The sequence below is a fragment of the Hyperolius riggenbachi genome, chromosome 3 (assembly GCF_040937935.1).
Source record: "Hyperolius riggenbachi isolate aHypRig1 chromosome 3, aHypRig1.pri, whole genome shotgun sequence".
NCBI lineage: Eukaryota > Metazoa > Chordata > Amphibia > Anura > Hyperoliidae > Hyperolius > Hyperolius riggenbachi.
In genome coordinates this window covers 97,877,578-97,892,012 of record NC_090648.1, presented here as the reverse complement: position 1 = coordinate 97,892,012, position 14,435 = coordinate 97,877,578, and the positions used below count along the sequence as shown (strand labels likewise).

Here is a 14,435-nt window from a genome sequence, read left to right as displayed (position 1 = left end):
GATGTGGGGTAGTATACAACAAACATGTAGAGGCAGTGTGTTTTAGAGATGGCCCGAAACTCCGATTTTCGGATCGCGAACTTCCGCGAACAGCAATAGACTTCAATGGGGAGGCGACCTTTGAAAACTAAAAACACTTATGCTGGCCACAAAAGTGATGGAAAAGATGTTTCAAGGGGTCTAACACCTGAAGGGGGGCAAGGCGGAGTGAAATAGACGCCAAAAATCCCGGGGAAAAATCTGAATTTGACGCAAAGCAGCGTTTTAAGGGCCAAAATCACATTGAATGCTAAATTGCAGGCCTAAAGTGCTTTAAAACATCTTGCATGGGTATACATCAATCAGGGGGTGTAATTAGAGTTCTGCTTCACACTGATACACCAAACTCACTGTGTAACGCACCGCAACCAGCTGTTTGTGTTGTGACGGCCGTGCTGGACTGGTGCGCACCATGGCGAGAGTGCAGGCCGTGGCGGTTTTCAAGCCCATATGGTCGCCGGGCTGTGGTAGCTGAATGACAGAACAGTGACTGTCCAGCTGACCAAATTTGGTCTGTCCACAATGAAGCAACGCCCTTATTATTGTGGGTGTGCCCCCCCCGACACACTCATATAGCCGTCGGTCATTGCTTTATTGTGATACGCAAGCCCCTTCACCGCGGCAAGGTAATGATCATGAAGTGGAATTGGCACATGTACATGCCTTTTGTTTTGTTGTTGCAGCTGCAGTGCAGCCAGAAAAATTAGGCAGGCATGAACACGCACCAGAAAAATTATTATAGCAGCCACTGCTAGCAGAGGCCTTAAAAATTCAGTGGTGGTCATCCCATTGCAGTTTGTGCTTTGTAATCATGTGCCTTCGTAAGGTAGTTGTCCCTACGCGGGTCTTGGTTTTTCCACGGCTCAATTTTCGGTGGCAGAGCGTACAGATGGCATTGCTCTCATCTGAGGCAGACACACAAAAACATTTCCACACCACTGAGCCCTAGGGTGATGGCGGCCAACTGAGTGTTAAGTGGGGTGCCAGAATCAAAGCAGGATGAGGAAGATATGTCACAATTCTGTACGGAAGCTGAGAAAGATGAGGTGTTCTGTGTTAGTCAACTACGTCCTGACAATATTGGGGGTTGATGGCACATGCCTTCTTCTGAACACTGTACGTACCGCACGAAATCACAACAGCGCGACCTTGAACAGACCTGCCAGGTGGCCTGCCTTTTGTTTTGTCCATATTTGGGGGGGATGAAGTGAAAGGTATGCACTGACTTAACTGCACCTGTGTGACTGCACATTGTATTAGTCAACAGGTATGCACGGAGTGGTATATCACACTGCGTGCACTCACATAGGTAGGTGGGTGCACTGAACACAACAGGTAGGTATATGCAGTAATGGGTATTACAATGTGCACCTGTCACACACAGACAGGTAGTGGACAGGCACAGTGACACTGCATGCGCTCAACTGATGTAGGTAGGTGGGTGCACTGTGAAAAACAGGTAGGTAGGTAGGTATATGCAGTAATGGGTATTACAATGTGCACCTGTCATACACAGACAGGTAGCGGACAGGCACAGTGTCACTGCGCGCTCAGCTCACGTAGGTAGGTGGGTGCACTGTGAACAGGTAGGTATATGCAGTAAGTAATGGGTATTACAATGTGCACCTGTCACACACAGACAGGTAGCGGACAGGCACAGTGACACTGCATGCGCTCACGTAGGTGGGTGGGTGCACAGTGAACAACAGGTAGGTATATGCAGTGATGGGTAATGTGCACCTGTCTCACACAGGTAGTCACTGAATGTGCTGGGCCTGGCAGTGGCACACACAGTATGAATTATCAAGGCTGTCTATGCAACACAAGTGTCAGTGGGACACACACATAAAAAAAATAGATCACAAGAACAAGATTAGCTCTCAAAAGAGCTGTTGTGGAGTGCTATTTTAGCAATAAGAATCAGCAAGGAGCAAGCTAACAAGCCTACAAGAGCCTAACTAAGCTTTCCCTAAGAGAAGGGACAGCTGCTGCAGACTCTCTCAATTTACTGCAGGCACACGAGTGAGTAAAATGGCCGGCGATGCCTGCCTTTTATAAGGGAGGGGGGGGGGGGGGAGTGCGCAGTGCTAAAAAGCACTGACGGACGGACAGACGCAGCGACACAGGGATTTTATAGTATAGGATTGGCTAACAAGCCTTTTGCCATTTTTTTTTAAACAATTGCTCAATCTTACCTCTCATGTTGAGGTTGTAGGATTTCTAAGTAAGAAAATTACCGAATTTGTCTTAGTTTGTCTGGCGTTTCACCAGCTTCACAAAATTCACAAGGTGGGTGTCCCTAGAACACCTGCTGAAGGCAGGTCCATTGTAGCTGGTAATTCAAGGCTGGATTTCTGGAAAGGCCACAGGGCCTCGTTCTTGGGTGGCTGCTGCTCAGTAGGGAGGCTGGACATAGTATAGTGAGTTGCAAGTGAAACAAGAGGCTGCAAATGGGGAGCTGTACAAGACTGCAAGTAGCAGTTGGACATAGACAGTACCCATGAAAGATGGAGCTGGACATGAAATAGGAGGGTGGCTGCTGCACATGGAAAAGCAACCGCAAGAAAGTTAGTCTAGAGGGGAACAAGTAAAAACCCAGCCTTGACTTACATTGGATTATTTTGTGAGTGGTGTGGGGAGAATTAATGTATGTATATGCAGCTAATGGTTTTCTGCTTTCTTGGGTAAATTGAGAACATCAAACATGCTATCAGTGCTATGCAATTTCCTTGTGGACAGCTCACTAAATTATTTTCGTGCTGTTGTGGAGTTTGTTGGTGCCTTTTACATTCTACAGCAATGTGGAGTTTTAGTTTATGGTGAAATTTCATCTCTCAGTGGTGAAAATCAATATGGGATAAACAAATAGAAGCAATTCATTTATTTTTTTTTGCACAGTACAGTTTATTTGCCAGCCACATTGGAGTTTATTTACTAAGAAACGGTAAAAATTTTTGTGTCTTATGGCCCATACTCACGGGCTACAAAAGTGGCCTGTCACCAGCACACGTGAGCGTGTGCGCGACAGGCGTGCGACAGCTCGTCGCCAGGTCCTTCGCGTACACACGCGGAAGAGGGACCAGCTGTACGACAGAAGCTGTGGCCGACGTTCCTCCCCCTTGCCGGGAGCGCCGTCTATTTTCAATTATGTTGCTGCTGCTAGTCCGCATACTCACGCGAACTAGCGACAGTTGCGGCGGCAACTGTCACCAGGCGATTGACCGTGCCAATCGCCTGACGACATCAGCAACGAGCGACGGTTCGGTGTGCGCGCCCGTGCAACGCCTCATACTCACGGGCGACCTGTCGCCGCAACACGCGAGTGCCGCGTGTTGCGGCGACAATTGACAATTGAATTTTGGCAAAAAAATGATTTTTTTAACTTTCTGTGCTGACATTTTTCAAATAAAGTAAAATTTCTGTATACATGCAGCGCGAAAAATGTGGACAAACATGTTTTTGATTAAAAAAAAACTCATTCAGTGTATATTTATTGGATTGGGTAAAAGTTATAGCGTTTACAAACTATGGTGCAAAAAGTGAATTTTCCCATTTTCAAGCATCTCTGACTTTTCTGACCCCCTGTCATGTTTCATGAGGGGCTAGAATTCCAGGATAGTATAAATACCCCCCAAATGACCCAATTTTGGAAAGAAGACATCCCAAAGTATTCACTGAGAGGCATAGTGAGTTCATAGAAGATATTATTTTTTGTCACAAGTAAGCGGAAAATGACACTTTGTGACAAAAAAAAAAAAGTTTCTATTTCTTCTAACTTGCGACAAAAAAAAATAAAATCTGCCACGGACTCACCATGCCCCTCTCTGAATACTTTGAAGTGTCTACTTTCCAAAATGGGGTCATTTGTGGGGTGTGTTTACTGTCCTGGCATTTTGGGGGGTGCCTAATTGTAAGCACCCCTGTAAAGCCTAAAGGTGCTCATTGGACTTTGGACTGCTTAGCGCAGTTAGGCTGCAAAAAAGTGCCACACATGTGGTATTGCCGTACTCAGGAGAAGTAGTACAATGTGTTTTGAGGTGTATTTTTACACATACCCATGCTGGGTGGGAGAAATATCTCTGTAAATGACAATTTTTTGATTTTTTTTAAACACAATTGTACATTTAAAGAGAGATTTTCCAACCCAGCATGGGTATGTGTAAAAATACACCCCAAAACACATTGTACTACTTCTCCTGAGTACGGCGATACCACATGTGTGGCACTTTTTTGCACCCTAACTGTGCTAAGGGGCCCAAAGTCCAATGAGTACCTTTAGGATTTCACAGGTCATTTTTGTTTCAAGACTACTCGTCACGGTTTAGGGCCCCTAAAATGCCAGGGCAGTATAGGAACCCCACTAATGACCCCATTTTAGAAAGAAGACACCCCAAGGTATTCCGTTAGGAGTATGGCGAGTTCATAGAAGATTTTATTTTTGTCACAAGTTAGCGGAAATTGATTTTAATTGTTTTTTTTTCACAAAGTGTCATTTTCCGCTAACTTCTGACAAAAAATAAAATCTTCTATGAAATCACCATACTCCTAAAGGAATACCTTTGGGTGTCTTCTTTCTAGAATGGGGTCATTTGTGGGGTTCCTATACTGCCCTGGCATTTTAGGGGCCCTAAACCGTGACGAGTAGTCTTGAAACCAACAATGTCGCAAAATGACCTGTGAAATCCTAAAGGTACTCATTTGACTTTGGGCCCCTTAGCGCACTTAGGGTGTAAAAAAAGTGCCACACATGTGGTACCGCCGTACTCAGGAGAAGTAGTATAATGTGTTTTGTGGTGTATTTTTACACATACCCATGCTGGGTGGGAGAAATATCTCTGTAAATGACAATCTTTTGATTTTGTTTACACACAATCGTCCATTTACAGAGAGATTTCTCCCACCCAGCATGGGTATGTGTAAAAATACACCCCAAAACACATTATACTACTTGTCCTGAGTACGGCGATACCACATGTGTGACACTTTTTTGCAGCCAAGGTGCGCTAAGGGGCCCAACGTCCTATTCACAGGTCATTTCGAGGCATTTGTTTTGTCAACTACTCCTCACGGTTTAGGGCCCCTAAAATGCCAGGGCAGTATAGGAACCCCACAAGTGACCCCATTTTAGAAAGAAGACACCCCAAGGTATTCCGTTAGGAGTATGGTGAGTTCATAGAAGATTTTATTTTTTGTCACAAGTTAGTGAAAAATGACACTTTGTGGGAAAAAAAACAATAAAAATCAATTTCCGCTAACTTTTGACAAAAAATAAAATCTTCTATGAACTCGTCATACACCTAACAGAATACCTTGGGGTGTCTTTTTTTCTAAAATGGGGTCACTTGTGGGGTTCCTATACCGCCCTGGCATTTTACGGGCCCAAAACCGTGAGTAGTCTGGAAACCAAATGTCTCAAGATGACTGTTCAAGCATCTGAAAATTTTGATGACAGGTGGTCTATGAGGGGGCGAATTTTGTGGAACCGGTCATAAGCAGGGTGGCCTTTTAGATGACAGTTTGTATTGGGCCTGATCTGATGGGTAGGTGTGCTAGGGGGTGACAGGAGGTGATTGATGGGTATCTCAAGGTGTGATTAGAGGGGGGAATAGATGCAAGCAATGCACTGGCGAGGTGATCAGGGCTGGGGTCTAAGGGCATTCTGAGGGTATGGGCGGGTGATTGAGTGCCCTAGGGGCAGATAGGGGTCTAATCTGATGGGTAGCAGTGACGGGGTGATTGATGGGTAATTAGTGGGTGTTTGGAGGAGAGAACAGATGTAAACACTGCACTTGGGAGGTGATCTGATGTCGGATCTGCGGGCGATCTATTGGTGCGGGTGGGTGATCAGATTGCCCGCAAGGGGCAGGTTAGGGGCTGATTGATGGGTGGCAGTGACAGGGGGTGATTGATGGGTGGCAGTGACAGGGGGTGATTGACAGGTGATCAGTGGGTTATTACAGGGAAGGACAGATGTAAATAATGCCCTGGCGAATTGATAAGGGGGGGTCTGAGGGCAATCTGAGCGTGTAGGCGGGTGATTGGGTGCCCGCAAGGGGCAGATTAGGGTCTGATCTGATGGGTAACAGTGACAGGTGGTGATAGGGGGTGATTGATGGGTAATTAGTGGGTGTTTAGAGGAGAGAATAGATGTAAACACTGCGCTTGGGTGGTGATCTGATGTCGGATCTGCGGGCAATCTATTGGTGTGGGTGGGTGATCAGATTGCCCGCAAGGGGCAGGTTAGGGGCTGATTGATGGGTGGCAGTGACAGGGGGTGATTGATGAGTGATTGACAGGTGATCAGTGGGTTATTACAGGGAAGGACAGATGTAAATAATGCCCTGGCGAATTGATAAGGGGGGGTCTGAGGGCAATCTGAGCGTGTAGGCGGGTGATTGGGTGCTCGCAAGGGGCAGATTAGGGTCTGATCTGATGGGTAACAGTGACAGGTGGTGATAGGGGGTGATTGATGGGTGATTGATGGGTAATTAGTGGGTGTTTAGAGGAGAGAATAGATGTAAACACTGCGCTTGGGTGGTGATCTGATGTCGGATCTGCGGGCGATCTATTGGTGTGGGTGGGTGATCAGATTGCCCGCAAGGGGCAGGTTAGGGGCTGATTGATGGGTGGCAGTGACGGGGTGATTGATGGGTGATTGACAGGTGATCAGGGGGGATAGATGCATACAGTACATGGGGTGGGGTCTGGGGGGGGGGGGGTCTGGGGAGAATCTGAGGGGTGGGGGGGGGGTGATCAGGAGGGGGCAGGGGGGGGGGATAAAAAAAATAGCGTTGACAGATAGTGACAGGGAGTGATTGATGGGTGATTAGGGGGGTGATTGGGTGTAAACATGGGTCTGGGGGTGGGCAGGGGGGGGCCTGAGGGGTGCTGTGGACGATCAGGGGGCGGGGGGGGGAAATCAGTGTGCTTGGTGCAGACTAGGGTGGCTGCAGCCTGCCCTGGTGGTCCCTCGGACACTGGGACCAACAGGGCAGGAGGCAGCCTGTATAATACACTTTGTAAACATTACAAAGTGTATTATACACTTTGTATGCGGCGATCGTCGGTTTAACATCCCGCCGGCGCTTCCGTATAGCCGGCGGGATGTTGCGGCGGGTGAGCGGCGTCAGAAGCCGGCGGAGGATCGCGTCACGGATGACGCGATCGCTCCGCCCATGCCCTTACAAGGACCGCCGCCTCTGTGGGTTAGCCGGTCCTTGCAGGGTACACTTCCCGGCCGCCGCTGTGCGTTAGGCGGTCGGGAAGTGGTTAAAGTGTACCAGTGACAAGATAAAAGATTTATACATACCTGGGGCTTCCTCCATCCCCACGGATCGCTCCCACACCGGCCTCCTCAGCCTTCTCCAGCTCTGGTACTGGGTCCCGTTACTTCAGCAAGTCGCAGCTAGTCTGCGCAAGAGAAGTTTAAAGGGAAGGTTCAGGGAGGGTGGGGAAAAAATAAAAATAAATTTCCACTTACCTGGGGCTTACTCCAGCCCGTGGCAGGCAGGAGGTGCCCTCGCCGCCGCTCCGCAGGCTCCCGGTGGCCGACCCGACCTGGCCAGGCCGGCTGCCAGGTCGGGCTCTTCTGCGCTCCAAGTCCTTGTACTTCTGCGTCCCACGCCGGCGCTCTGACGTCATCGGACGTCCGCCTGGCTGTACTGCGCATGCGCAGAACTACTGCGCATGCGCAGTACAGCCCGGCGGACGTCCGATGACATCAGAGCGCCGGCGTGGGACGCAGAAGTACAAGGACTTGGAGCGCAGAAGAGCCCGACCTGGCAGCCGGCCTGGCCAGGTCGGGTCGGCCACCGGAGACCACCGGGAGCCTGCGGAGCGGCGGCGAGGGCACCTCCTGCCTGTCACGGGCTGGAGGAAGCCCCAGGTAAGTGGAATTTGATTTTTATTTTTTCCCCACCCTCCCTGAACCTTCCCTTTAACTGCCAAAATAGTAAGATACCAGCCACCCTCCCTACTCACTTGCACACTATTTTGTCAGTTAGACTTTGCAACTGCTGTTCAGGAAATGCTGTTGAAAACAAACAAAACCCCGAGAATCCCCATGAAGAGATGGACTGGCCCAAAACCTGTCGGTTCTGTCAGATTTTAACTGCCTACTTTTTTCGGGATAGCGAAAGCCAGAGCCTATTATGACTCATTTTACCTGAAGTACTCTTTAGTACCACCTGTTGTCGATAACATCATCCTGGGTACCTCTTGGGACATAAATGTTTAGTAACTCTCCATAGTTGTGTGGGAAGGTCCGCTTACCATTAACTTATAATTTTAACTCATAGATTGTTAATCAGGTGTGTTTATGTATGATTTATAACTTTCTAATGTCAAAACTTACCGTAATAAATAGACTGCTTCAAGTTTAATTATCGCCTGAGCCCCTCCAAAGTACCGCCCAGGGGTACATGCATCATGTGGTAAGGAGCCAGGGTTTAGGTAGTGCAGTAGGAATATGTTGGCGCTTTATAAATCAATAATAATAGGGTAGTTCATATTTTTAGGAGTCATTTCTCCTTCAGGGATCCACATTTGAATCCCATACCTGATCCAGGCTGCTGCTTTGTCAGCAGGAGAGCTCCTACTTTGAGAGTCAAATGTTCCCCTCCGTTATTTTCATAGAGGTGGGCTGGTGTCCACTCATGCACAAGCCACGTGGGCTGCTTTGAGTGTAGGGTTAGCTCATGTTGCTGTTGTAAATTGAAATTGGTTAATTAGTGTCGCCTCCAGGAATTACCAGCACACCATAAATTCAGTGTGGTGTAGGAGAGCATGGAAGGTTGCAAACAGTACACTGGCTGTACTACTAGCTCTGTATGTTTGAAATTATTTTTTTGCAATATAGTTTTGTGCATTACTGAACCCTTTTAAATGATTATTATGTATTTATATTACACCAACATCTTCCGCTGTGTGGTACAGAGCATACATCATAGTCTTGTTATTTAACTGTCCGCCAGAGGGGGCTCACAATCTAATCCCCACAGTCATATGTCCATCCTAGTCTAGGACCATTTTTAGGGGGAATTCAATAAATTAAAGGAAACCTGAGATCGGTAATAAGAAAGATTTTATACTTACCCGGGGCTTCCTCCAGCCCCATGAGCAGCGCTGCGTCCCTCGTCGTCCTTCCGGGTGGCTCTGTTCGGCTGCAATCAGCCCCGTAATCTGGCTCGGTCGTGCCAGTCGGGCTCTTCTGCGCATGCAAGCCGTGCTAATTACCTATAATTTACACCTGTTGTCTATTCGATTTGCACAATAGCACATGAAATTGATTGTCAATCAGTGTTGCTATCTGGACAGTTGGATTTTACAGAAGTGGGATTGACTTGGAGTTACATTGTGTTTATATTTTTGAGCAGTGTACATTTTAACCACTTGAGGACCACCGTGATTAACCCTCCTAAAGACCAGGCACATTATTGTGAAAATGGCCACTGCAGCTTTAAGGCCAAGTGATGTGGCAAAAGACAAACATGGGCACATGTAGTACCAGTCCTACTTAGAACTTACATGTTTATTTTTTATTGTAAAGGTTAATAAAACTGTTTGTCAAATCAGTGGAGTGACAACAGTTGCCGGCACTATGAGAGTTACAGTCGTTATTTTGTGGGGGAGGGATGGGATACATACTTTACCTCAGTCTTTATAGCAACTGCGTGCTCAGGATGCCGTAGATTCATAGTATGGATCAATAAAGAAAGAAAACGTGTACATCCGGCACTGCAGTATAATGCTGGTTTATTCGGTATCCAAATTTGCAAGTTTTTCGCCCTGCACCCACCGCCATCTACCTCAGCCATGGTAGGAATTCGTTGCCATTCTCTACAATGACACTTGTTAAGTAACGGTTTACTCACTTCCTACTTGAATTTGCAGTGTTCACTTCAAAAAAATTAAAATTAAAGAAAAATACACTTTTTTATAAAAAAAAGAAAAGTCAAAAAATAAATAAACATCTGGGGGGCGATCAGACCCCACCAACAGAAAGCTCTGTTGGTGGGGAGAAAAGGGGGGGGGGGAATCACTTGTGTGCTGAGTTGTGCAGCCCTGCAGCGAGTCCTTAAAGCTGCAGTGGCCCTTTTAGTAAAAAAAAAAATGGCCTGGTCTTTAGGGTGGGGGGGGGGGGGGGGGGGGGGGGGGTTTAGCACTGTGGTCCTCAAGTGGTTAATGCACTTTAACACTTAGCAACTTGTACATTTAGCACTTTTTGTTCCCCTGAGGAAGGTCCTCATTTATAGAGGGACAGAAACATGTCGGGTTTTTAATGTAGAGGGGTGTATTTTGTTATTTATCAGTGCAGTAAGAAGAGCGAACGAATGTGCAATGTAAGCTGAGGATATTGCCATTCATTAGTATCACCTTCCACTGTCCCCAAACTAGTATGTGTTAGCAGCGCTACTACGTTTTTATCTTTGATCTTTCATTAACCTCTTGAGGACCACGGTGTTAAACCCCCCCCTGACCCCCCCCCCCCCCCCCCCCGTGACCAGGCTAATTTCTGCAAAATTGGCCACTGCAGCTTTAAGGCCAAGCTGCAGGGCTGTACAACTCAGCACACAAGTGATCCCCTCCCCCCCCCTTTTCTCCCCACCAACAGAGCTCTCTGTTGGTGGGTTCTGATCGCCCAACTCTGCCTATGACAGCCGATCGCTCTCTTGTCCCCCAGGGGGGTAGCGTGGATCGGGGGGTTGGCCCTAGAGCTGCGCAGCTGCGGCCAGCTCCGGCGGCCATATTGGCAGAGGCAGGAGAGCCCGACCCGGGCCGTGACCGGCCTGGGGGGCTATTGAGCAGCGGGGACCCAGCGGATCGACACGGAGGGCGCGGATGGCGTCCTCCGTGTCTTTTAAAGAGATGCAGGTACTTAACTTTTTTTTTTTTATATTTTGGCCTCGTAAGTCCTTTAAGACACTACTGCAGCCAAATAGATCAGCAGGGCTGCCAGGCAACTGGTATTGTCTAAAAGGAAATAAATATGGCAGCTTCCATACCCTTCTCACTTCAGTTATCCTTTACTTGCTGCACGCCGTGCAGTACATTCACTGAATACCAGCGTTTACGAGACGCCAGCATTCATTGTCTCTTTCTGTTAAGTTACACTGGCACGCATTACTTCCGATTCACGTGCTTACATATGTGAATCGAAAATAATGACTGAGGACATCTTGTGGCCAAATAGTAAATTACACCAAAATTTATTTTTATTTAATAAAAATCCCCACACTGACTTTTATAATCAACGATTTCCCTCCCACACCCTCCCATAGTATCCAAACTTTTTTTTTTGATATAGGGAGGAAATAAATTGACATAAAAAAATATAAGTAGTTACCTTAGGGACTGAACTTTTTTAAAAATGTATCTCAAGGCGGTATATTACTATTAATTTGAAATTGATGGGCTTGTAATTAGTGATGGGCGCAATGCTGAAAAAATGCACCTTTATTTCCAAATGAAATATTGGCACCATACATTGCACTAGAGACATTTTTTAAATGTTGTGATAATCGGGACAAATGGGCAAATAAAATGGCTTTTATCCACAGTAGAACGTTTTATTTTAACACTGTAATGGCCAAAAACTGAGAAATAATGAATTTTTTCAATTTTTTTCTTATTATTCATGTTAAAATGCATTTAGGATAAAATCATTCTTAACATACTGTACCTCCCAAAGAAAGCCTAATTGGTGGCGAGAAAAACAAGATATATAGAACATTACGTTGTGATTAGTAGTAATTAAGTTATTGGCGAAAGAAAAGGAGGAGTGCAGACAGGTGAAAATTGCTCTGGTCCACAAGGGTAAAAAAACCCTCAGTCATCAAGTGGTTAAGCAGAGTTCTGATATTGCTCTCTGCCTCATGTGGTGATGGTCATTGTGATATTGAGTGCTTGGTGGCTGCAGGAATGTGGTGATCTGGGCACATTAACCCAGATTGAAGCGACTCATCATTGTCGATAGACCCATTTGTGGCTGCACAGTGTGTACTGTAGTATATTTAGAATTTATTTTAGCATGAGCTGTAAGAAGACTCCACTCTGTAGTACAACATCGCCCCCGTGTGGCCGTTTACAGATTTACAGGCGTGACTGGAGACATTGACTGACTCGGGTTGAGATTATATTGCATAGTATTTATTTCCCATATGAGCAGTTATTGTACAATCAGCTTCTTATGCATATCAGAAATTGCATCTAAAAAGAGCGCTGGAGAGGTTGTGAAGGTGAGTGCTCTGTCTCTGGAGTAGGGCTGGAGGGTCTGGACTTGGGATAACTGTAGTGGGGAGGGGGTAAGCTAAAATCCTTTTAATATATAGAATTCTCCCCTCCCCCCCTAAAGCTGGAACCACATTCCTGAGTCAGGGGGGCTTTTTTCATCCCCATCCCCCGCCCCACCCCTAATAAATGAACATTCTCCGCCTTATAAAGACACCGGGGAGCATCTCTATGCACATTCGGCCTCTGATAATGAACATGCTGCCCTGTGTGAAAGGAGGAGGAGCTTGGTGGACTGTCCATGCTGCGCTGTATAATGATAGTGAGTATCTCTATACACTCCCAGCCCCTGATAATAAACATGCTGCTCTGCATAATAATGACTCTAGTTATATCTATACACTTTCATACCCCCCCCTCCCCCGTTATAAACGGACTGCACTGTACAATAATGCAGACTACCTTTATGCACTACCAGTAGCTTGACGATAAGCATGCTGCACTGTATAATGTTGCCGACCGCCCCTATATTTGCCCAAGCCACCTGGAGAGAGAAGCATGCCGCGCTGTATAGTGGTACTGAGTATCTACATACACTTGTGTAGTCCTCTCCGAGGGAGGACGCTTCCCTGCATAATGACACTGAGGATCTCTGACGTGTAGCCCTTTCGCTATTGGAGGAAACGGAACGCAAAATGAACTGCAACATGCATAATTATCTGGCCTGCCCGTCCGACATTGTGCTGTGCCCTGTGGCCTGCGGGACAGTCCGCCCTGGGGTGAGGGTTTCTCCTATTGCTGTGTGTCGACGGACAAGCCGGTAGGATGAGAAGTGGTAATGCCGCCATAGAGTGTATAGACATACTCAGTACTGGTATACATTTGGGGGGAGGGGGTCCGAGACACAAAGCGCTTTGCAGCTGGGTGAGGTGGAGAGAAAAAAATAAAAATAAAGGTATAAGTGCCACCCACTTTTCCAGCCTTTGCATGTAAATGCCCACCCCCCTGGCAGGGGTCTGAAAGGGTAGAGGGGGTAAAAGGGGGAGCGAAGGGGAGGAGGCAGGGGGGGCAGTTCTGTCCTCTTTTCAATGTCATCACATGCATATTACTCTGTAACATGCAGGGTGCAAGTCTTCATGCCGTGAGCATACAGGGGGCAGGCGTCTGCTTCGGACTTCGGAGGGGGAGGGACCCCTCTGCTTGTGTGATGTATCCAGGGAGGGAGGTGACTGCTGCTGCTTATAAGATGAACGACAAGAAATTCCATTTTGTACTGGTTCCTATTCTGTGGGCTGCAGTAGGTGGTACTCAGGTCGGCTTCAGTAGCTGGTACTGGAAGTGTAGTTCTGGGGACAGAGAAAGAGCGCGTTAGCATCTCAGACATTTAGAGCAGTTCCACAGAAGATGCAGAAAAATGCAGCATGAGAAGAAAGTATACCGTTCAAAGTTTGTGTACTTATACTTCCGAGAATTAGCATGTGCATATGTATTCACCCCCTTTGCCATGAAGCCCCTAAAAAGTCCCAATACAATCCATTACCTTCAAAAGTCACATACAGTGGCTTGCAAAAGTATTCGGCCCCCTTGAAGTTTTCCACATTTTGTCACATTACTGCCACAAACATGAATCAATTTTATTGGAATTCCACGTGAAAGACCAATACAAAGTGGTGTACACGTGAGAAGTGGAAGGAAACTCATACATGATTCCAAACATTTTTTACAAATCAATAACTGCAAAGTGGGGTGTGCATAATTATTCAGCCCCCTTTGGTCTGAGTGCAGTCAGTTGCCCATAGACATTGCCTGATGAGTGCTAATGACTAAATAGAGTGCGCCTGTGTGTAATTTAATGTCAGTACAAATGCAGCTGCTCTGTGACGGCTTCAGAGGTTGTTTAAAAGAATATTGGGAGCAACAACACCATGAAGTCCAAAGAACACACCACACAGGTCAGGGATAAAGTTATTGAGAAATTTAAAGCAGGCTTATGCTACAAAAAGATTTCCAAAGCCTTGAACATCCTACAGAGCACTGTTCAAGTGATCATTCAGAAATGGAAGGAGTATAGCACAACTGTAAACCTACAAAGACAAGGCCGTCCACCTAAACACACAGGCCGAACAAGAAGAGCGCTGATCAGAAATGCAGTCAAGAAGCCCATGGTG

The 14,435-nt window shown here is 46.8% G+C and overlaps 1 protein-coding gene across 11 annotated transcripts in view; it reads right to left on the bottom strand.

The window, feature by feature from the left end:
* Positions 1-12,164: 12,164 nt before the first annotated feature.
* Positions 12,165-14,435, bottom strand: part of ANK1 (ankyrin 1) — a 460,733-nt gene continuing 458,462 nt past the window's right edge. For all 11 annotated transcript variants that reach the window (XM_068274645.1, XM_068274648.1, XM_068274649.1 and 8 more), the window contains one exon: positions 12,165-13,613. Coding sequence is in view for 1 of the 11 variants with exons in the window: in XM_068274649.1 (XP_068130750.1) it covers positions 13,587-13,613 (27 nt within the window). In the remaining 10 variants the exon portion in view is untranslated. The remainder of the gene's footprint in view (positions 13,614-14,435) is intronic.